The 23,819-nt window shown below is 36.1% G+C and overlaps 1 protein-coding gene across 2 annotated transcripts in view; it reads left to right on the top strand.

Moving 5' to 3' along the window:
* The window catches only part of DCN (decorin), a 41,757-nt gene extending 21,350 nt beyond the window's left edge, over positions 1–20,407 (top strand). For both annotated transcript variants that reach the window (XM_059683769.1, XM_059683768.1), the window contains exons 4-8: positions 6,244–6,457; positions 7,421–7,534; positions 11,896–11,989; positions 15,052–15,190; positions 19,662–20,407. In XM_059683769.1, the coding sequence (XP_059539752.1) occupies positions 6,244–6,457; positions 7,421–7,534; positions 11,896–11,989; positions 15,052–15,190; positions 19,662–19,856 (756 nt within the window). In that variant the 3' untranslated portion in view covers positions 19,857–20,407. The remainder of the gene's footprint in view (positions 1–6,243; positions 6,458–7,420; positions 7,535–11,895; positions 11,990–15,051; positions 15,191–19,661) is intronic.
* The last annotated feature ends 3,412 nt before the right edge of the window (positions 20,408–23,819 follow it).

Below are 23,819 nucleotides of genomic sequence, written 5' to 3'. Positions count from 1 at the left end.
ATTCATATACATGAAGACAAAATGTAGTTAGCAACTTTGTGACAGCCAAGATGAGAAAGGCAATAAGCATTTATCCACTAGGAGAAAATATACAGTTCTTTAAAAGGAAGCATAGATTTTATTTTTCTTAAGGTTTAAAGATTCTCACCTAACTGGTGTAGCTCAGTAATTGAATGCCAACCTATGAACCAAGAGATCATGGCTCAACTCCCAGTCAGGGCATATGCCCAGGTTGAGGGCTTGATCGCCAGTGTGGGGTGTGCTGGAGGCAGCCATCAATGATTCCCTCTCATTATTGATGTTTCTATCTCTCTCTCCCTTTCTCTCTGAAATCAAAAAAATATACTAAAAACAAGATTTAAAGATTCTCTTTGGAACAGTTAACTAAAATAATAGCACATATAAAGTTATGTAGTCAATCTATTGAAGTGTCCAACAATATAAACACAATATGATATCAGTAGTGAATGATAGGAGCACCAAATAGGAGAAAAATACCAGGCTACCAGTTAGTGTATTGAGAAAATATGGAACAAAAAGGTCTTACAATATTTTTTAAAAAAATATATTTTATTGATTTTTTACAGAGAGGAAGGGAGAGAGATAGAGAGTTAGAAGCACCGATGAGAGAGAAACATCGATCAGCTGCCTCCTGCACATCTCCCACCGGGGATATGCCCGCAACCCAGGTACATGCCCTTGACCGGAATCGAACCTGGGACCTTTCAGTCCGCAGGCCGACGCTCTATCCACTGAGCCAAACCGGTTTCGGCGTGGGTCTTACAATATTAACAGAATTTTTAAAAGAAATAAGAGGTGTTTTTTTATTTAATTAATTAATTAATTAATTTATTTATTTGTTTGTTTGTTTTGGTGTGTGTGTGTGTGTATGTGTGTGTGTGTGTGTGTGTGTGCAAGAAGAAAGAAATGTAAAAGAAAACAAGAAGCAGGCAAATAAAATAGAAACTGGCTAGAATGAAACATCCAAGCTCCAAAATAGTGGAGTAGCTAGAGGTGTCAAAAAGTGGCCTAATGGGATCCATCTCCACTGCTAGGTTATTGGGCCTGAGCCCCTACTCGCCCTCTCTGCTTTCATGCTATGGTTTCACTGAGAGTGAGCCAATTACGCTGCCAGCAAGGTTTGTCAATGACTATTTCATTCGTCACTGGACTAAGCTAAAAAAGGAGCATTATTAGTTTCAATAAACTAAAATATTTTAAAAATATTTTTATTTTTATGTTTACCCTCAAGCTACTTTTCTTTAAAAAAATGTTTTTATTGATTTTTAGAGGAAAATGAAGGGAGAGAGATAGAAACATCAATGAGAGGAAACATCAATTGGCTGCCTCCTGCATGCCCCCTACTGCGATCAAACCCACAACGTAGGCATTCACCCTAACTGGGAATCAAACCAGTGACCGCCTAGTGCATGGGTTGACACTCAACCACTGAGCCACACTGGCTAGACAAGCTACATTTTTTTTTAAGGAAGGAAAATTCTCTTTCTCTAATTCTTACTTCCTGTGTGTTTAACTATAATCTGAATAATTTGTTTAAACTCCTCATAACCTGAAATAAGAGATATCAGATATCTGGATGTTCTCATTAAATCTGGCATTTATAATAATGAGTCTTTCTTTTCCATATTTCCTTGTAAGTATGTTTTTAGGTAATTATCATCTTGGCAATCTCTACTTCAAAGTATACATTGAAAGAAGAGAGAGAGTTTATTAGAACTTTAACCACTCAGAGGATGTTAAACAGCTATTTTTCTCTTACTCTTTCATTCATGATCATTTCGATCCTTGTTATTATGCAAATAAACACTATAATTTCAGGTAGGAAAGCCACACGTGAATGAGAAGGGAAGAAAGAAATGAAAATTTAGCAAGGATTAAAATAAAAAGGATTTAACTGAAAAATGTCCTTTTTCCCCCTTAATTTGATCAGTTTACAACCCTCTGGTTCATTATGAGCTGTACATGTTGTAAGAGTAGTGTTTTACTTATAGGAAGTAGAAAAACCACAAAGTTATATAAAATAATAAAAATTGAGTATTATAATGCCAACATTCAATATATTTTAATTGAAGTTTAAAAAATCTAGTAAGGACAATTTTCAAATTAAAAATTGTCAAAGATTGAATAATAAAAACACTTGTTTAACAATTACTACTTAATAGATACTGTTCTTAATACCTTATATGCATTAACTTGTTTAATTCTTATAACTATTTTTTGAGGTAAACACTCTTTTTTATTTTTAAACTTTTTCTTTATGTTTTTTACTGGTTTTAGAGAGAAAGGAAGGGAAAGGGAGAGAAAGAGGGAAACATCGATAAGAAATATCAATCTATTGTCTCCTGCACACCCCCTGCTGGGGATTGAGCCTGAAACTCAAGCATGTGTCCTGACTGGGAATCAAACCTGTGATCCCCTGGTGCATGGATTAACACTCAACTACTAAGCAACACTGGCTAAAGGAGACACTCTTGGTAATCCCTTTATACAGATGAGGCCACAAAGGCACAGAGAAGTTGAGTTATTTGATCATAATCACACAGCAAATAAGAGCCAAAACTTGTGCTCTAAACTCAGGAGCAGTCTGACTTGATTCTGTGCACTGATAATTTCCTTTTAAATTTAATAGACACCATATAATTCCTAAAAACAACACCTGGTGCAGTGTAAGTGGCTTTGAAGAAAATTGTACAAATAAATTCAGGTTTTCATATTTTTTCTTTCAGTTTTATTGAAATATAATTGACCTACAGTACTGTGTTTATTTAAGGTGTATACCATAAAGAACTGACTTATACATATTACAAAATGATTACCACAATAAGGTTAGTTAACATCCCCCATCACATATAAGCATTAATTGTTTTCATGATGAAAAATTTTAGGATTTGCTCTCTTAGCAACTTTCAAATATACCATAGTGTTAGCTATAGTCATCATGTTGGACATTACATCCACAGTAGTTATGTATCTTATAACCAAAAATTTGTATCTTTTTATCACTTTCTTGGATGAAGGTGGTAAAAATACTTTTGCTCCTACTTCTACCTAATTTCTATTGCTCATCATCTTTTTCATCACCTCTCCCTGCCTCCCAGGCTAGATCACTTTTATCTTTAGTTACCAAAGAAATAGGTTGTCCTGATTTTTTAGTATGTGCTTCAATTCTAGATTGAATGGTACTCAAGGCATTTCTTACCCCAAGCAACACACTCTCTTCTAATTCAACTTCTCTTGGCTTAAGTTAACTAATGATAATCCATTTCTGCTTGTTTTTCTTTTCATCAGCTGATCTGAAGAACACCTGGGGTTCACCTTTGACCTTTTTCTCTGGCAGCTGGACTTTGTCATTAGCCGGTATAATTAGTTGGTTTTTTTCCCATCTCAGTGTTTAGCCTTGCCTGTTACTTTATAACTATGCTTTCTTAAATACATATTCCTTTGTATGGAACTAACATTAACCATCTTTAGCAATATTGTATATACACGAATAACTTTTTCATGTGTGGATCTGTTTAGATGAAGTTTTAATTTACTTAGCCCTTAAAATTTTACCTCATTATGACCAAAATTTTCAGTTTAATTTTCAAAATTTTTTTTTTATTCTGAAACCAGAGATGCTTTTCACTGGACTATAACTTTCAACTCACAATAATATTTGAAAGGCGCCTTGCAAAGAAGCAGTCTATACACATTGTCATTTTTAATCCTCATAACAACCCCTCTAGGTCAAGCATATGAAACTCAAAGGCTAACATGGACCAAATAACCTAGGCATGTGGCCTGCAGGCCGTGAGTTTGACATGCTTGCTCTAGGTGCTATTATTATTTCCACTCTACTGAAGAAATAATTGGGGACAAATGTCACACTGTCACCAAAATTTAGCAGCAGTTATTTCTGCATCATACTCATAGGTAGAAGCATTATCTAGTTGTTATCTAGTCAAAGACATACTATGTTATTACATGAAATAGCAGGTAATACATCATCAGGTTGCCTTTTTAAAACATATTTTCAAACCATGCTTAATGCATTTAATTATATCAAACTTTCAAAATTTTCTTCCACAGATGGCAACTGAAGATTTCATTTGCACTTAAAAGTAAGCATCTAGCCCTGACCAGTTTGGCTCAGTGGCTAGAGCATCGGCCTGTGGACTGAAGGGTCCCAGGTTCGATTCCGGTCAAGGGCATGTACCTTGGTTGTGGGCACATCCCCAGTAGGGGGTGTGCAGGAGTCAGCTGATCGATGTTTCTCTCATGGATGTTTCTAACTCTCTATCTTTCTCCCTTCCTCTCTGTAAAAAATCAATAAAATATGTTTAAAAAGAAAAGTAAGCATCTACTATTTGGGGTGTCTTTTAATGACACAAGTCCTCTCAATCTTTCTCTAGCTCTGGCTTTTACTGATTTCCGGGACATTTTGCTTGTTAATATAAATTTATTATTATGTAAATCTTAATAGGTTTTTGAACTTTCTCTAATATTCATTAGAATTTCTTAGGATTTTGTTTCAATCATCAATACATAGTTTAGGATTTGATAAAATTATATTAGTTATAATAAGTTTTAACTAGTCAAATGATGTGAACTACATAAAGATGTACATGGTTTAATTAACCAGCTGTTAGTAAGAAGAAAATATTCTGGCATTTCTGAAAATGAAAGTTACTGCTTTTCTGTTACTCTAATTCCCTTTGTGTCCCTCTTCATTTTCATATATGCATAAAAGTGTACTACAAGCCCTAGCTGGTTTGGCTCAGTGGATAGAGCATTGGCCTGTGGTCTGAAGGATCCCGGGTTCGATTCCAGTCAGGGGCACAGGCCTGGATGCAGGCTCAATCCCCAGTAGGGGGAATGCAGGAGGCAGCCAATCAATGATACTCTCTCATCATTGATATTTTATCTCTCTTTCCCTCTCCCTTCCTCTCTGAAATCAATAAAAATACATTTTTTAAAAAAGTGTACTACAATCGAAAATGAAGGGTCAGGAACCAGGGGTTGGGGGACAAATGAGAAAGGAAGGGGCCATCTGTAATATTCTCAACAAGAAAGAGTTAAAAAAAACAACGTGATAAAATTACCCTCTTAATTAGGATTAGTTGATAAGAGACTTAAAAAGAATGGTGTGGTCCTTAGACATACAGATTGTTGGAAGAAAATTAGATAGTCCAGAAATAGGTTTGGCAATAGCTATAAGTATATGAATAAGAAGTAATTTCCTATATTAGGAGAACTCAGAAACAAATTTAAAAAATTGCCAAAAGTATTAATATACTTGGCCACATAAAACTGTTATATGTAAAAAGGGCAAAAAAGTAGAAGAAAAGTATATTTATGCTCTGCATATCATATCAACTACACCTTTATTCTCTTAACTAGCTATTAAAATTTAATAAAAGTGAGAAGCATTGTGATTAGGCAATCCCTTCCCTTCCCCCCCAAATACAGTAAATAGTAGTAAATGAATGGAAACTTCTTAAAGCTTTCAAGAGACAAGAAAATGCAAAGTAAAGTAACAAGCTACAACATAATGTACTAATTTGGCAAACTTTTGAAACAGATTATATCTAAATTTTTGAGTCTTTAAGAAAATTTTACTGTTTTGCACTGCTGGTGATAATATAAATTGATGACAATTTGTAGTGGAATCCATGACAACAGTTAATAAAGATGGATGTAGAGGTTGAAAAAATGAAGAATGGATGCCTTTTCAGGTATCTTATATCACTCTAGTAACTCCAATCTTTAGAAATATTGTATATAGTTTTATATACGTATGTTACATTATATTTCCCTCTCTTTTATTTCTGATGTTCAGGTCTTCATACACTTTTTTGTTATTGTTGACCCTCACCTAAGATATTCTATCCATTGCTTTTCAGAGAGAGAGTAGAATGGTAGGGAGGAGAAAGAGAGAGAAATATTGATGTGATGTGAGAGAGACACACTGAGTGGTTGCCTCCCACACACATCCCAACTGGCGGTGGGGAGTGAACCTGCAACTCAATTGAACCCAAGACCCTGAGCCACACAGGCCAGGGAAGATCTTCATGCACTTCTTAAAGGAATCACATCTGCTTGATCTTTACTGATTTCTTGCAACTTTGCAGGTTTCTCTGCTAGTTCCATGAATGGCATGAATAGACTACAGACTTGTTTTATATATGTGTGTGGAAGGTTTTGGAATTAAGAAAAGGTTGTTTTTGTTCCCTATAACAGACATTGATTCTTGTCAACAACAAAATTAGCAAAATCAGCCCTGGAGCATTTACACCTTTGGTGAAATTGGAACGACTCTATCTGTCCAAGAATCAGCTGAAGGAATTGCCAGAAAATATGCCCAAAACTCTTCAGGAGCTTCGTGCACATGAGAACGCGATCACCAAAGTGGGAAAATCTGTGTTCAATGGATTGAACCAGATGATCGTCATAGGTACAGATATTCTTATAATTCTAAGACCAGGATTCACACTTTCCTTAAGACAGCGGTTCTCAGCCTGTGGGTAGTGACCCCTTTGGTGGTCGAACCACCCTTTTACAGGGGTCGCCTAAGACCATACTGCATATCAGATATTTATAATACGATTCATAGCAATAGCACCATTACAGTTATGAAGTAGCAACGAAAATAATTTTATGGTTGGGTTACAGCATGAGGAACTGTATTTAAAGGGCTAGAAGGTTGAGAACCACTGCCTTAAGAGATTCCAAGTAAGCCTCAGCTGGAGGGAGGTAAATTAGCTAGAATTCACATGCTTAATTCTATAGGAATGGCAGGAGCAGGGTCAGAAGAAATGGGATTTTGAATCTGTGCCTTACAATGTTTTTATTTCATGTCCTTAGGGATCTGGAAATGTAGAGAATGCTCTAGAGCTGAAGTTACCCTACTGTATTTAAGATGCTGTACTGAATTAGAGATATTTGGTGATACATTTTCATTTTGGGGAGTAGTGCTATTCTGAACATATATAAATCATTTGCTTTAAAATATAAAATTATGATTTATAATTGGCTTACACAATGTTAGATTAAATTATTTAACAACACCTTTAATGTATTTTAGGAAAGTAATAGCCCCATAATTTGTAAATACTTGCTTTTGTTGATTTCTGGGCAAAGCTGTGTATGCAACTTAAATAATGTTGTTTTTGTTAGTGCTACTCTTGCATAAATATTTGCTTTTTGTTGTTGTTATTTGTTGTTTGTTTTAGTAAGGACCATTTTTATCAGATTTTACAATCCCTTTGAGGAGCATTGTTTTCCTTCCTCTTTTGATTATCAGTCACGATGTTATTGAACCAAATTTCTGGTAAATTCCTTGTTATAACAGACACTACTCTGACTTGCAATATCCTAAAACTGTCTTCTAAAAGCTCTGCACTTACTGCATTTGTAGAACTGGGCACCAACCCACTGAAGAGCTCGGGGATTGATAAGGGGGCCTTCCAGGGAATGAAGAAGCTCTCCTACATCCGCATCGCTGACACCAACATAAACGCCATCCCTCAAGGTGATAAAAAATTCTCCAAAGCAATTTGAACATCTAAATCCAAAGGCTTTTACATATAAAAGCAAGCATTTTAGAAATTTGAATGGTAACTCAAGTGGACAACTTATTTCTAGTAAATTCTCTATCCCTTGAAGTGTTTCTACTGAGCCTGGCTGACTCTTGGGCCATCTAGGCTCACTGTAGAGGTGAAGTCTTTTCTAAGATGTAACTTAATGTACCATGGTTTTATATGATAGAATTGTGATTTCACAAAGAAAAAAAAGAACAGATTTATGCAAAATATAGATAGATGAAGTAGAGTAGCTGGAATTTAAAGTGCAGGTCTTTCCACTCCTTCATGCTGCCAGATGGTTTGTTTTAAGAACAATCTGATTTTGCTGTCCTTGATGTATCTTCCTAAATATCCCTAAGTAACACATTTCATCACTGAGTCATCTATTTTTCTTGACTTTCTTATGTCCTTTCCCTATCCTAGGAGCTCTTTTTTCATCTTGCTTTTATTTTCTAAACACTTAATAACATTACAATTATAGGAACCAAATTTTATTCAGCACTTGACCAAATGCATATCATGGGTTCTGTAATTTGTGCCAAATGCTTTTCATGGATTCTGTTATATGAATCTCAAAGCAATCCTCTGTAGGTAATATTTTTACACCTGTTGTATAAATGAGGAAAATGGGGAAGAAAGAGATGAAGTAAATTGTGATCAATGTCTTGGAGCTGGGAAGTGTCAGAGCTGGGGTTGTCAGAGCTCCAGTGTTTGACTATTTCACTCTGCTGTCATATTAAGCCCTGTCTCCCTGCATATTTATATATGTATCTAACAGATGAGTCTACCTTTCTTAGGCTGAGACCTTCAGCCTGAACATCACCAACCTTTGGGGAGTCTTAATTTCTACATGTTATTTTCCATCACTGATAGACACAGGCAGTGGAATGGAATGGAGAGATTATAAATTCACTCTTGAGTTAGACCAGTAATTCTCAACCTTCATAATGCTGTGACCCTTTAATACAGTTCCTCATGTTGTGGTGACCCCCAACCATAAAATTATTTTAGTTGCTACTTCATAACTGTAATTTTGCTACTGTTATGAATCATAATGTATGTGTTATGAATCATAATGAATATTAATAGATGTAAGACTTGTAATGCACACACATAGTATTTGGCCCAAAGTAAGCTGTCAGTATGTTTTGTCTTAAAATGAAAACAGAAAGGAAAGATAAAGTAACTATAGTTTAGGTTCTTTGGCTCAATGCTACAGTGCCAAGGCTAATGATGTTCTTTATAAATTTGACTCTCTCTATCCTATGCAAAGTTGTCTTCCACAGTCAAACTTCTTCCTGGCTATAACTTTCCTTTTGGGAACCTGACATCCCCAAAGGGAGACACTTAGAAACCAGGTAAGAATGATAGATGTGATGATAATTGTTGTTCTAGAGAGCTACATTTTAAAAACATCTTTGCATGGTAAAAGGGAAGACAACATTTGCATTCATTGCATTTAATATCCTTAACTTGTTTTAGTCATAGGAATTGTTTAAAAATCCACATGTATTTACTCTATGGAGATTTTGGTGTTTGAAACCCTTTATTTGAAGAGTGACTGTAATTTCCTGATACTTTTTCATCAGAATAATGCAATGGCGATTTCATTTCCTCCAGTTAAGAGCATGCTATTTTAACTCCCTTGGGCTGTCTGGGAACTTACTACATTCCTACTTAGTTGCTAGATAATCTACAGCATTTGTAACTTTGCATTTCTGTTTCCTCGTCTATGAAATGGGACAAATGAAAAATAATTTAAATATTGAAAAAATTAAAGGAGCTAAATTAGAAAAAGTGCCAATGTCAGTGTTTGGTACACAACAGACATTCAGTAAGTAAAACCTTTCCTTAGCATCATCCATATATAGAGAGAGACTAACTTGTTTTCAATCAAATATGGACTAAACTTTTACATTAAATAGACAATCTTAATAGACTTCAGTGGGATGCAAAGAAAATTTGGGACCAGACATAACCTATGATTTTTCCACTTCTGTTCTTAGTGGGCAAATAACCAACACTTTCAACTAAGCAGACATTAGTTCTACATGTAACCAAATTGCAGTTTTCTTTGTAGTTGTAAGTGGGACAATATGCTCTTTAAAAAGTTGTATAAAAACATAATGCCTCCTCAGATGGCTGGTGGAAATGAACATAAAATATGTAAACTTTTATATTTATATTACTACATTTTTAGAATTCCTCATCATTCAAGAAGTTCTGTCTAGAGGTTTAGTACATACTTTGGATCTAAAATGATTTCCCAGGTGCTCTACATATGGCACATCACTTGATTATAGGCCTCTGCACTCCACTTCTAACAGTATTGATTTTTAAAATCCAAGGAAGCTTTAGCTCTTTCTGTACACCCATGCCTGAGGCATTTGATATTTTTATGGAAAAGTTGATTAAGACTAAGGCCAATATATCAATTAGTGTTTGTTTTTTTTTAAAAAAAATATCTTTCTACTGATATTTTTAGAGGGAGAGAGAAACATCAATGTGAGAAAGAAACATTAATTAGTTGCCTCCTTATGTACCCTGACTGGGAACAGAACCCACAACATGGGCATGTGTCCTGACTGGGAATTGGACCAGAGACGTGCAGTGCATAGGATGATGTTCAACCAACTGAGACACACTGGCCAGGGCATCAATGTTAGTTTTTAATGATGATCATTAATGAAATAACTAGTTAACTTATATAGTCTATAATTTCTTTTTATAGTTCAACTGCTCATCACTTCCTTTTAGAGTAATTATAGTTTATCAATGACAGTGTTAGCCCATTAACAAAGGTGTAATAACTTAATAAGATTCAGGGCTTCACTGCAGTTCCACAATTGTGTCCTAACAATTCATAGGAGGGAAACATCTTCTTCATGATAAGCACAGTCCATGTTTTTGTTAAAATCAATCTAGGAGAAAAGTGAAGATGTCTCATACTACTTTCAAGAGCTTCTTATCTAATAAAAGAGAAACATGCAAATTGACCATACCTTCGCTACATTCACAAGCCACGCCCACCAGCCAATCAGAGCGACTATATGCAAATTAACCCAACCAGGATGGCGGCAGGCAGCCACAGAGCTGGAGCAAGCAGGAGGCTTGGTTGCCCTGGCGATGGAGGAAGCCAAGCTCCCTGCCAGCCTTGGCCGGCTGTGGGCTCACTAAAGTCAACAAGTTTCAATTATAAAAGAAAAATAAATCCGAGATACCTGCTTCCAGCCAGCCTCCACTGGGAGCTTGGGTGACTGGGGGCTGTGGCCAGCCTGCAAACAGCCATCAGCCTCTCACCCAGACTGGCCAGGCACCCCAGTGGGGATCCCCAACCTGAAGTGGCTGTGGCCAGCCTGCAAACAGCCATCAGCCCCTCACCCAGGCTGGCCAGGCACCCCAACGGGGACCCCCACCCTGATCTGGGACACCCTTCAGGGCAAAACAGCCAGCCCCGACCCATGCACCAGGCCTCTAGCCTATATAATAAAAGGGTAATATGCAAATTGACCCTAACAGCAGAATGACTGGGAATGAATGGTCACTATGACACACAGTGACCACCAGGGGCAGATGCTCAATGCAGGAGCTTCCCCCTGGTGTTCAGTGCACTCCCACAGGGGGAGCTCTGCTCAGCCATAAGCCAAGCTGATGGCTGCCAGTACAGTGGTTGTGGTGGGAGCCTCTCCTGCCTCCTCAGCAGCACTAAGGATGTCTGACTGAAGCTTAGGCCTGCTCCCCATTAGCAAGTGGACATCCCCCAAGGGCTCCCAGGATGCCAGAAGGATGTCTGACTGCCAGCTTAGGCCCAATACCCAGGGAGCGGGCCTAAGACAGCAGGTGGACAACCCCCGAGGGGTCCCAGACTGTGAGAGGGCACAGGCCGGGCTAAGGGACCCCCCTGAGTGCACAAATTTTTGTGCACTGGGCCTCTAGTGTATTATTATAAAAAGGATGAAGGGAAATAAGGAAATGAAAAACTAATGAACAAGATGAAAAGCAAGTTGTTTGCCCTAGCTGGTTTGTCTAAGTGGATAGAGCATCAGCTTGGGGACTGTAAGGTCCCAGGTTTCATTCTGGTCAAAGGCACATGCCTACCTTGTGGGCTTGATCCCTGGTACGGGATGTGCAGGAGGCAGCCAATCAATTATTCTCTCTCATCATTGATCTTTCTATCTCTCTTTCCCTCTCCCTTCCTCTCTAAAATCAGTAAAGCTTTATAAAAAAAGAAAAGAAAATCGTTTGTAACTGTATGTCTTTTAGAAATTATGCTTACCTGCTATTTTAACATTTTGTATCCATATTCCAGGTCTTCCTCCTTCCCTTACTGAATTACATCTCGATGGCAACCAAATCACTAAAGTTGATGCAGCTAGCCTGAAAGGACTGAACAATTTGGCTAAGTAATATTTTATATTTTTTTCATAGCATTCTATCAGTATAATGGCTAGGTATATTAATGCCCACATACTCAGGATTAGAAACATGATTGAGTTTTTACTGTACCACATTTTTTGTTGCTGTTTACAACAACCTCAGACTTCAGCTAGTCCAATTATTTCTGTTAAAAAACACTAATGAAATAGTATACTTACTGTAACCAAGATCAACCTCCTAGTTTATGAATACCCTATTATTGTAAAATTAAGATATATCGTTCTACAAGGCATTCAATTAAATTAGCATGTTCATTCCATATGTTCTTAGTTGCATAGAAGGTTAAGTAAATTATAACACAGTGTTCAGAATTTGAAAATGTATTAAAATTAAAGCTACCAAGATATAGAAATATTGGACATCTTACACTACATTATAGAATTAGAATACTATTCATTATGATGAGATTCCCTAATGCTTATTCTGAAGAGTTTAAAATGTCTCTGGACCTCTAATGTAGCATAAAATATATTTTTTAAATGTCTGGCCCTTTTTCACCTTTTCCCCCTTTATAAAATGATCACTAATGCCTGTCTTGCTTTCTAATCTGAGTTTAATCATTCATATATTTGCAACCTGGTTAAGTAATAAAAAGAGGAGAGTGCTGGAAAACTCTTTCAGTTGTCTTCAAGGACAGTCTGTTCTTGAGTCACACGCATTGCTGAATGTTTTTGCAGAGAAGCATGGTATTAGGCCAAATTGGCTCACTCCTCTTTTTATATGTAAATTTCATGGCAGATAAATAAATATGAAGTATTCAGTTCATCTTTGAGAAATATTTACTCTGGGGTGGGCATATAACGCAACGTTTCCTATTTCTGTGGATATTTTTCAATGACCCAGTGGATGGTGAGGGCTGAAGATGAGCACATGCTAAGAAATCCTTTAATTAAAACTATTTTAAATACAGCTTCTAGTGTAGAAAGTATTTTTCAAAATAGTGTTATGCATCACCCACCTTTCTTTGTTGGTTTGATCCCTTCAGCTACAGAAAAATGTTGGAAGAGAGGTTGCATTGCTTATTGTATGCAATTGTCTTTAGGACAGCTGTTACTATTGGATCAATATTTGGATGAATAGTAGGGATAAGAATTAACAATAGTCTAATGTTCAAAATATGGTAAATCATTCATACTCCTTGTACCTTTTTAATAAAATAGTTATTATTCTGTACTGAAAATGGTATGGGTATTTTGAAATTCTGAACTTAAATATTAATGTCATATGCTTTGTATCAAATAGAAAGAAGTATAAAGAGCTGGTAAACTTTGAAAAGGTCAATAGAAGTAAGGATTTCTGATTAAATGGATTGAATTCCATTCATTAAATTAGAGAAGATTGCGTCATTGGCCAAGCAAACTTTCCTTACTCTTAAATTTATCAAACACATCTGATTTTGGAATCAAGTCCAGAAAAATTTGTCTATTAAACCATCAAATCCTTGTGTTGTCTGCTTTTCACTGATGTTGGAACATGAGAAGTATTTTGGTGCTAAAAAATCAAAACTATGACAAGGAGAAGAAAGCAGCCATTGATCTCAGAACATTGTTGCAGGGCACATATTCCAATGAGTTGTTGGGAACAATGGGGGAGAAAATAGTGTGTGTCCCTCTGCAAAAGGAAAAAAAATATTTTCAGGCAGGCTTCTCATTTATTACACACACACAGACACACACACATATGTCATCATATATATTAATAAATATTATTATATCATCATCTCTCCCTTACAAGGTATGATAATCTTCGATGAAAAGAATCATGGATTGTTGGCCCACGTGTCCTCTGCCCTCACAAGCTAGGATAATATCTTGAACATATTAAGTTCTCCAATATATAAGTAAATTATTTAAGGTCTCCTTGAATAAATTATTAGGCATAATACATTCTAAGGAATGTGTTATCCCAAAATGGATATGGGATTTAGAAGGTTGTAAGAAATAGGAGATATGAGTTTGAAATAAAAAAGGAAAGGCTAGAAACAAGAGATGAATGCTTAAGACTAAGGAAGAACAAATATATTCTGAGTCAAGATTCCAGGTTAAGACTCTGTAGCTAAAATAAACCAACTCTACTATTATTTGCCTAAACTCAGTATACTTTAATCTCAGTTATTTCAACTACCAAGTCATGGTTCAAACTGGGAGACTTTGGTTACCTAAGCCAGCATCTAAACCTTAAAATGGCTCAAAGGTCAGAGCTAGCTGAAGGCAAGTAGAAACTATGCTATAAAATGTGCCCAAGTCTCCTTCACTGCATTTGAAGAAACCCAATAGATTCTTCCTCTTTCTCTCCCTTGGAGCTTTCTGGATCTCTTCCAATATCTTCTTGTCTAATCCCTAGAGATTTAGGCCAGCGATCAAGGTCAGAAACCGGGGATGTTGGAACCAGGTACATTCTGACAGAAACAGATGGTCATTGAAGAATTCTTTCTAAGTAGTATAAGATGCTAATCATGCTAACCTTTCTGGGTAGGCTTATTGACTCATTAGAAACCTGTGCCTTCTATTTCCAACAAATAAATGTATGTGCTAAATTTACAATTGCTTAATTTCCAAAGTAACCAAAATGATAATAGTATTTCTTTTATTTCTCTCCCAAATGTATCCACTACATTCATTATATGGAGAAATCACATTAATGGCTATTCATTGATTATTTCAAGCTCTATGTTAGTACTGAAAATACAAAACAGTCACTTTGCTCAAGGAAAGACATACAAGTACATAGTCCCTCCCTTGAGTTTTACAAACAAGTGACAGCAGGATGCTTGGTATTTGAGCACTTACTGCGGTACCAATTCAATTCGCTACTGTCAGAGGAATTTTAAAGAGGGTAACTCTAAGCTGAAATCTTAAGAAAAAATGGGCTTTGTCCAAGTTCAGTAAATTTGGAAAAAACACTCTAGGCAGAGGGAAGAGTAAATGCAAAACTGAAAGATGTCCTTTTTTGTGACTCGGTTAATCACGTGCCTGTGAGAAGGCATCCATGTGTGCTGAATGCCCTCGTTTTCTCTTTGCTGTTGCAGGTTGGGACTGAGCTACAACAGAATTTCGGCTGTTGAAAATGGCTCTCTGGCCAACACTCCTCACTTGAGAGAACTTCACTTAAACAACAACGAGCTTCTCAAAGTGCCTGGTGGGCTGGGGGAACATAAGTACATCCAGGTAATGCAATGCCACTAACTATTGCAAATCCTCTTCACTGGGATGCCAGGAGGTGGGGAGCTCTGCTTAGAAATCATTTAGCAAAGAGATATTTTAATGTTTCCACATAAATAGTCATTCTAGTTTTATAAAATACTAGTGTCCCGGTGCATGGATCCATGCACATTGAAAGGAAATTAATTAGAAGAAATATTTTAATACTCCTATTTGCCCTTTCTCTATAATAGAAGTGTCAAACAAATTCACAATTGACAATGACAGATCGAAACACATGTGTGCAATTGGCACCAGCGAGGGCGTTAGATGTTATCGTGCATGTGCTGGTCAACTTAACCTTTTATCTATATTTATAAAAGGCTAATATGCAAAGTGTCCCATCGGGAGTTTGACCAAGAGACCAAGAGTTTGATCGCTAGCTCTGATGTGTGCTGACCATCAGGGGGTGGTGTGGAACAAAGGAATGCCCCGGATGGCAGCTGGCAGCAGGCAGCTGGGGAAGGAAGGCCCTGGGCAGCAGCCAGAAGGCCCCAATTGGCCCTGATCTTTGGCCAGGCCTAGGGACCCTACCCGTGCATGAATTTCATGCACTGGGTCTCTAGTACATATAGAATAAACTTGCTTAATAAGACCTGTTTTCTGATTTAGATAAACTTTTTCCAGCCCAGTGAAGCATCCCAACTTCTCTTTCAAGTAATTGTCAGCAAAACAGCAGTCAATATCACATGAAGCAGATTATTATTGTAGCTCATGCAGAGAGAACAAAGGATAAAATATTTAACTGTAGCATTGTTTGACTATATTCTGCACAGTGAGAAAACTTGAAGTCATTTTCAAGGTCCACCATTTCTTACTTCTTTTCAGTCAGGTCGTTTCTAAACTTTCTAAATCTCCATTTTCCGGCTAATGGAAAAAAAAATAAAAAAAGGATTTTACTGAGTCTCCTATCTACCTACTCCAGGACTTCTGTGAGGATCAAATGAGATGAAGCACAGGAAAATGCTTCACAGACATTTGGTTAAAGTGTAAAATGGCAATAAAGTAAGTCATGTTCCTGGGCTGAAGAAACTCCAAGGAAGCTAGTCGCTAGGGAGAGGTAGCCAGGTATTGCTATGTGACTTCATTACCCAGCGCCCACAGCCACTGTTTCTGGGCTAGGCTGGGCTGTGGGCTGCATTTTGCACCATGGGGTCTTGGCAGCATTGGCTGCAATTTGGTGGGGTGTTGCTCTTGGGTGGTGGCAGGGCCTGTGTCCCACTTGAGGGAAGCCGAGTGTTGGTTTGTTGGCACCATGTCCGTGGTGCCATTTATTTTTAAATGGCCAGTGTGCATCACGGCAGTTCCTGTATTGAGCGTTTGCCCCCAGTGGTCAGTGTGTTTCATAGCTACTGGTCAGATGGACACTTAGCCTTTTATATATATAGATAGGTCCAATTAATTTTTTTTAAATTAAGGCTATTGCCTTGAACTTACTATAAAGCTTGATTCCAGAAAGTAATATTTTTTTTCTGAGGTAGGTACTTTCAAGTCACAGATCAGTGTGATAACATACTGATTGGAGAAGATGATATAATCTGTGACACACAGATATGGAATAAAATAGTAGGTTTAACATGTAGCTTCAGCAGATATCATATAGGTCAAAATGGAATGTTTATGTAGCAATGTGACTGAATTAACTTTATATAAACTATGAAGTTAATCCTCAAAAGGATTAGAGGACACGGTTCAATGACCCGCTATGGTAATAGAGCATTAAATTGTTTCAGAGGTTTACATAGGTACTTAGTTCTTTGGTGATGCAGAAATTAAAACTTGACACTGACACTATGTTATGGTAAAACCATTTTATAAAGTTGCTCTTTAGGTAATCTAGTATCTCAACTTATTACTTGGGGGCTGAAGATAGATTTATCTTTTACTCTGTTATCAATGATATCAATAAATTACTGATATTTATAAATGAGTTGTGACAAAAACTCCATATTAAATTGGTATATCACAATTTTCATTATTTTATGCTAATTCTTTTTCAGTGGGTGCTTGATGATGGTAGAGAAGAGAGTAAGCAGGTTTGAAGCCACAAGTAAAACCAGGTCTTTTGAAAGACCTAATAAGAATAGGTATAACCATGGTATAACAATTACCATTGTTAATATTAGAATTTTAGTTGGTGGTGGGTTTTGTTTGTTTGTTTTCAGTTTTAGATCTCAGTATAATCATTCTCACCTTCTTGGTTGCTCTTTTTCCAATGTTAGTCTAAATACATTACTTAAAGTTCATATAATCAATTTCATGGGTTTATTAAGAACATTTATGAAATATGATGGGATGGGAAGGGATAGAATAGAATAAATTTAATAAAAATCACTGTCATGCTAAGTATTTTAAAAAATTGTTTTATATGCACAGATATATATGTACTGAACCTCAATATATAATGTGTTTCATATTGTGGATCACAGTGGAAAATATATAAAATATGCTGGTTTGAAGTTTTTGTTGAATATCAACAAATATCATAGACTTCCACACAGGGTCCCACAGTCAGGAGGCCATCACTCTTGGTTTTCCATATCTAATAGTCAGCTCATATACTCATTGTATATCTCTTCCTATAGGCATCATGTGATTTCAACCAACCTACTTCTTTTTCTATAAATTTATAGTTTAATTATATAGTTATTCAACATCACCACATCCAGTTTCAGAACATTTATATTACCCTCAATATATTTTCTTAATTTTTAGTCAGTTCTGAATCTCATCCCTAGACACAGGGGACCATTAATCTTCTTTCTGTCTCTATGGATTTGCCTTTTATGGACATTTTATATAAATGTAATCATGACAATGTTTGACTGTTGTGTCTGGCTTTTTTAGGGTATTCTAATGATTTTAGGACATCCACTTCATAGCATTTATTACACTTTCATGTTCACTGGTAAAGAGCATTCCATTGTACGGATATGCTACATTTTGTTTTCTAGTACACTTATTTTTTTAAAAAATATTTCGGTATTGATTTTTTTATATATAGAGAGAAACATCAATGAGAGAGGAACGTTATCAAGTGGCTGCCTCCTGCATGTCCCCTACTGGGATCGAGCCAGCAACCTGGGCATGTGCCCTGGCCGGGAATCAAACAGGCAACCTCTTGCTCCCTGGGTCTAATGCTCAAAGGCTAAGCCACACGTCCGGGCATACACCTTTGATTACTGTAGCTTTTGATTATGTTTTGAAATTGAGAGTGAAGGTCCTCTAATTTTGTTCTAATTTTTCAAAATTGTTTTGGCTACTTTTGTTTCCTTGCATTTCCATGTAATTTTAGAATCAACTTGTTCATTCCTACTAAAACAGTCTATTAGGACTTTATTTATGAAAAGTAAAGAAGATAAAATAGAGATATTACATGCTTATTAATTAGAAGACTTGATACTATCAAAATAAAAATTCTCCACTAGTTGATCTAAAAATTTCACACAATCCCTATTAAAGTCATGAACAAAACAGAGAAGGTTTTTCTCTTAATGGAGCTTTTATTTTATAGGAGGAAAACAGGCAAAAAAAATAAAATAAAATAAATATATAATGTGCTCTACAGCAATAATTGCTATAAAGAAAAGTAAAAAAAAAAAAAGTGTAATAGCAACAGAGAATGGCAGAATGGGATGTTTGGGGAAGACTTTTCTGCTAAGGGGAAATTAATTATATGAGGAAGTAAGCCTGGCAGGCAGCATGGAGAAGGTTATTCCAGGCGGAGGAAGCAGTGTATGCCAGCTGGAGGAGGAACCATGCCTTGTATATTAGAGGAGAAGCAAGTAGGCCAGGGTGGTTGGATTGAACAGTGAAGGGAGATGAGGTCAGAGTAGAAGGATATCAGGTCATGTAGGATTTGAATGCCAATGTGAGAACTTTGGATTTTATTCTGCATGACATGGGAAGCCAGTGGGATATTGATACAAAGAAGATATAAATTGGCTTAGTTTTAAAAGTAATTGCTTTGTGAACTAAAAGAAAATAAAGAAATAACAGACTTGAGGAAGGAAAAGAGGAAGCAGGAAGAATAATCAGTGCAACTTCAATAACACTGAAGAAGGTAATGGCAGCTTTGGGAAAGGATTTGGGAGTAGACTCGGGGAGAAGAACTGGATTATATGTGTATTTTACAGTTGGAGCTGGCAGGATTTGTTGGAGATGGACAGAGAGTATAAGAGAAATGAAGGCGTGAGGATAATGACAATGTTTTTAGATTGAGCATCTGAAAAGATTGAGATGCCATATACCAAAATGAGGAGACTAAGGAAGGGAAAAGCAAGTTTTAAAACAAAGAGAGCCATCAAAATTTTGGGTTGAGAAGTATTACAGTATTTAAACTGAAGGATGAAACTAGAAAAAAAGAATAAAGTAGTTACATGAAGAGCCTCAATGGATTCAGAGGAAGATAACTATTTTCCGTTATTTCATGTTGCAGGTTGTCTATCTTCACAACAACAACATCACTGCAGTTGGAAGGAATGACTTCTGCCCACCTGGATTCAACACTAAAAAGGCTTCTTATTCAGGAGTGAGCCTTTTCAGCAACCCAGTTAAGTACTGGGAGATCCAACCAGCCACCTTCCGATGTATCTATGTGCGCTCCGCCATTCAGCTCGGAAACTACAAGTAACTCCCAACAAAGCGCTAACTGTTATAACCTGGCAAAATCCCACTAATGCCATCGCTCAAAAAAGAAAAAAAAAAGAAGAAAATGAAAGCCAGATACTGAAATCTTAACTGCAATGTGGATGTTTTTCCCACATGACTTATCATGCGTAAAGCCAAACATGCAGTTAAAATAATTGCCTACAATAAAAAAGTTTTGCCTGTCATTTCAGAATCCTTTTTTGAAGCTTTCTGTTAATGTTAACTGAGCTATTGCAGATATTCTTAGTTCACTAAATGTAAAATTTGGAGAAAATATGTATGTCCAAAATTTAGTAAAGCTTTTCTTTACAATTTTCAGAAGGAATTAAATTTTAAAAGTATCACTCTTCTGTAAGTTATAGGATGGTTAGTACCTTTGACATAAAGTCAGAAGTCAAACTCTAGCTTTGTATTAATCCCCATTATTACTGGAAAAGCCTTATTTGAATATGTAAATTCAACACAGGCTATGTAAAAATTTTGCTGTCATTATTTTGAAAAAAATAAATTCACAAGTTCACATTCAAAATATTACTATGGTATAGAAGTGTACTTGTAAACCTTCCCTAAACTTAATTTTCTTAAAAAATAGACATTGCTTTCTTGATATAAATAGCACCTTGTTTCAAGTCCTTAGATATTTACTCTGCTCCTGTCCTTTAACATTTGTGTATTGTAACTTACATGATCTATATTCAATGTCAAGCTGATAAAACACAAAACTGACTTTTTCTGAGTGGTCTAGAAAACTGATATCTTATAGTTACTAAGATACTAAATCAGCTTTAAAACTCTCATGTGTCTAATTAGGCTACTCACCTGAATATTTCTATAATTCCTAGACATACTAGAAATATTTATTGCATCCAGTTAAACCTTCTTTCAATTTTAGAATTTTTTCTGCAGAGTTTAGAAACAACTATCAAAGCAGACCATTCAACAAGCCTGGGGAATGGGATGATTTACCAAGAATAAATATTTATCAAAGAGTGTATTTATGCCATCAACATCTAATAAGTAAACATGGGAAGACAGTTTGTTTCTTCTACAATGTTGAATGTTTTATGGTTGTATATACCGAAAACTGAATCCAAACTGCTTTAAACTAAAAAAAAAAAAAAAAAAAAAAAGGAAATACAAAATAACCTTGCTATTAGGTGAGCCTTTAGCTCCAGTTTGATCCAAGTTCTTCCTAACTATCTCAGCAGTTCTTTCAGCTCTGCCTTCCTACACTGCATTTTCTGGCTGGATTCTCTTATGGTTGCAAAATATAGATCTCCCCCATTATTTATCTCATTGGGGACACAAAAGAACATTAGCACAACATTTCAAGGAAAAGTCATGAGATTCTCTCTGATTATTACATACCAACTTCACAACGCTGTATTGTCAGTGAGCAAATATTGTTACTTCCATTTCATAGAAAAGTAAACTTAAATTAGTAGAAAGAACTTTCCTGTAGGTAAATACCTGATACAGACCTGGCAACAGAGCTTTCTCTCTTTTTCTTTGTACAAGGCAGGGTTTGGTAGAAAACTGAATTTACCCCAGAGAATTCACATGAAAATAATTTTATGAAGGGATTATTACAGGGTGTGCAGAGTGTATTGCATCAAACAAGGGATGGTGAGGCACCCAGAGGCTGGCCTCTGGTGGACAGCCATTCCCACCATACAGCTGAAGGAAGAGGGAAAGAAATTGTGTTTCTGGAGCCAAATGAGAGGACAGCTATGGAGGACATTCCTGTCCAGGGAGCCATGTCCCTGAAGGAACACAATTCTGTCAGAGGTGAGGTACTGAAACAGAACATCTACTTTTCCTAATACAGATCCTTCCACTGTTCAAACCTGAAGGAAAGACAACCATGAAGAAAGTCAGGTAGATGAAGTCTTATCTGGAGCAGGCCAGAGAAGAGAGGAAAATGACCTGGTTGAGGAATTTGGAGAATAACTAGCTCAAGTTTTCTAATTGTAATTTCAGGGTTAGTGAACAAATTCTACCAGCCTACAATAAGAATTACACTCACATCATATGCTATCCCAGGCACATTTTCTGAAACACAGTTACTTTAGACATTTTTGCATTGATCAGAGTCCTAATGAATAAAAAAGCATATATTTGATGAAACTTTGTCAAATGATTAGCTGAATCTGCTTTTCCATTCTTAACACCAAGCTATTTTTATAATGACTTTGACTAAAGCAGAGTTTACTCATTTAAATAAGTATGGTTCATGTTAAAAATGAAAGTGTAAACAGAAAACCTACACTGTCAATATTAAGGGGCAGTCAGTTGCGTATTATACAAAAATTTGGCAGAAAACAAAAATAATATTTGGATAATGATGAGAATCATGAGAATTAATGCCTAGAGCTCTACTAGTAAGCTGTTGTATTTAAAGTCATATTTTTCTTTTTACCAGTTACTGTTAGAAATGTACAAAACTTTGTATAAGCTATTGAATTTAGCTGGACTTCCATGAAATGATTATATTGGTGATATTTATTCATAGCCTTGTATCAGGCAGTAACAAGGGAGGCTACTTATTGGTTTGGCATAATTCATCAATTCATTCATTCATTCATTCATTTATTCATTCACTCAATAAACTAGACATAGCTCCAAGTGGAAAAATGAAAACAACAACAATAGCTATTTGTTTCTGGAGTTTTTTCAGTGCATGCAAACTGCCAGCTTCTGTACTAGGCTCTTTTTGAACCAGGCATTTATTTATCACAAAAATTCCACAAGAATATACTATTCCCATTTCATGGATGATGAAATTGAGATATATAGGAAGTATAGAGTCAGCATTGTAACTCTGATTGCTAATCCAGTTAGGTTTGGCCTTAACTTTTGCAATAGTTTATACTATTCATAGCATTGTCAAAACCAAAGGTGTAAGTCTTAAAACACTAAGAAGGGAATATATTCATGGTTCTTAGCAGTTCTTCAGCAGTGTGTTAATAGGTTAGGGTCTTGAGGTTCAGATGCCATCAAGATAATAACTGTCCTTAGATTGAATACTGTCTTAACTATATATACATGATCTTATTTAATACTTACAATAGTCCTATGGGCTATGTATGGTTATTTAATGTCCCTTTTACAAAAAGGCAAAGGAAGCCCCAGAGTGATCAAGTAGTTTTTCCATGGATACACAGCGAATAAGTAAGAAATACAACTCTTCCATCACTTAAATGTGTTGCCTTCTGCTACTTTAGAAAAAATGTATTTGTGTCTAACAATGAATCATCAATGAACAATCACAGTATTTTCTGTCTTCTTTGAAATATTGTGCAGGGCTATAAAATAACGGGTAATTCCACCAGCTGCAATTAGTATTATTACATTTCAAAAATGGTGAATTCATTCATAACAAATTGAAAATATTCTACAGTAACACTGTTTAATTTTGAAAATGTTCTATATCAACATAAAAATTTCCTATATCACTAGCTACACATGTTTATGGAGCATTAAAAATGTGATAGAACTAAAAAACATTTTAAATTTTATTTAATTTCAATGCTTTTAAAGTTAATAGCCTTGTATAACTACTTGATATCACATTGAATATCATATTCTAAATACTCCCAATGAGTTTAAATATGACGTTCACAATACAGAGCGGATTTCTATCCATGCAAAAATATTTACTAAGCATGTGTTGCATATTGGAGATATAATAATAAATAAGATGCCCTTCTTGACTTTAAAGGATCTTAAAGGACACAATCATGTAAGCAAATAATAGAAATGTGGGAAGATAAATTTTATCATCTATCTATATATATAAAAGCCTAAGCAACCGAACAACCAAATGGCCAGTTGACCGGTTGCTATGATGCACACTGACCACCAGGGGGCAGACACTAAATGCAGACGCTTCCACCTGGTGGACAGTGTGCTCCCACAGCGGGAGTGCCGCTCAGCTGACTGACGG

Source organism: Myotis daubentonii, chromosome 2, assembly GCF_963259705.1.
Source record: "Myotis daubentonii chromosome 2, mMyoDau2.1, whole genome shotgun sequence".
Taxonomy (NCBI): Eukaryota; Metazoa; Chordata; class Mammalia; order Chiroptera; family Vespertilionidae; genus Myotis; species Myotis daubentonii.
The sequence above is the reverse complement of the archived record's forward strand: the minus strand, read 5'-3'. Positions and strand labels throughout refer to the sequence as shown.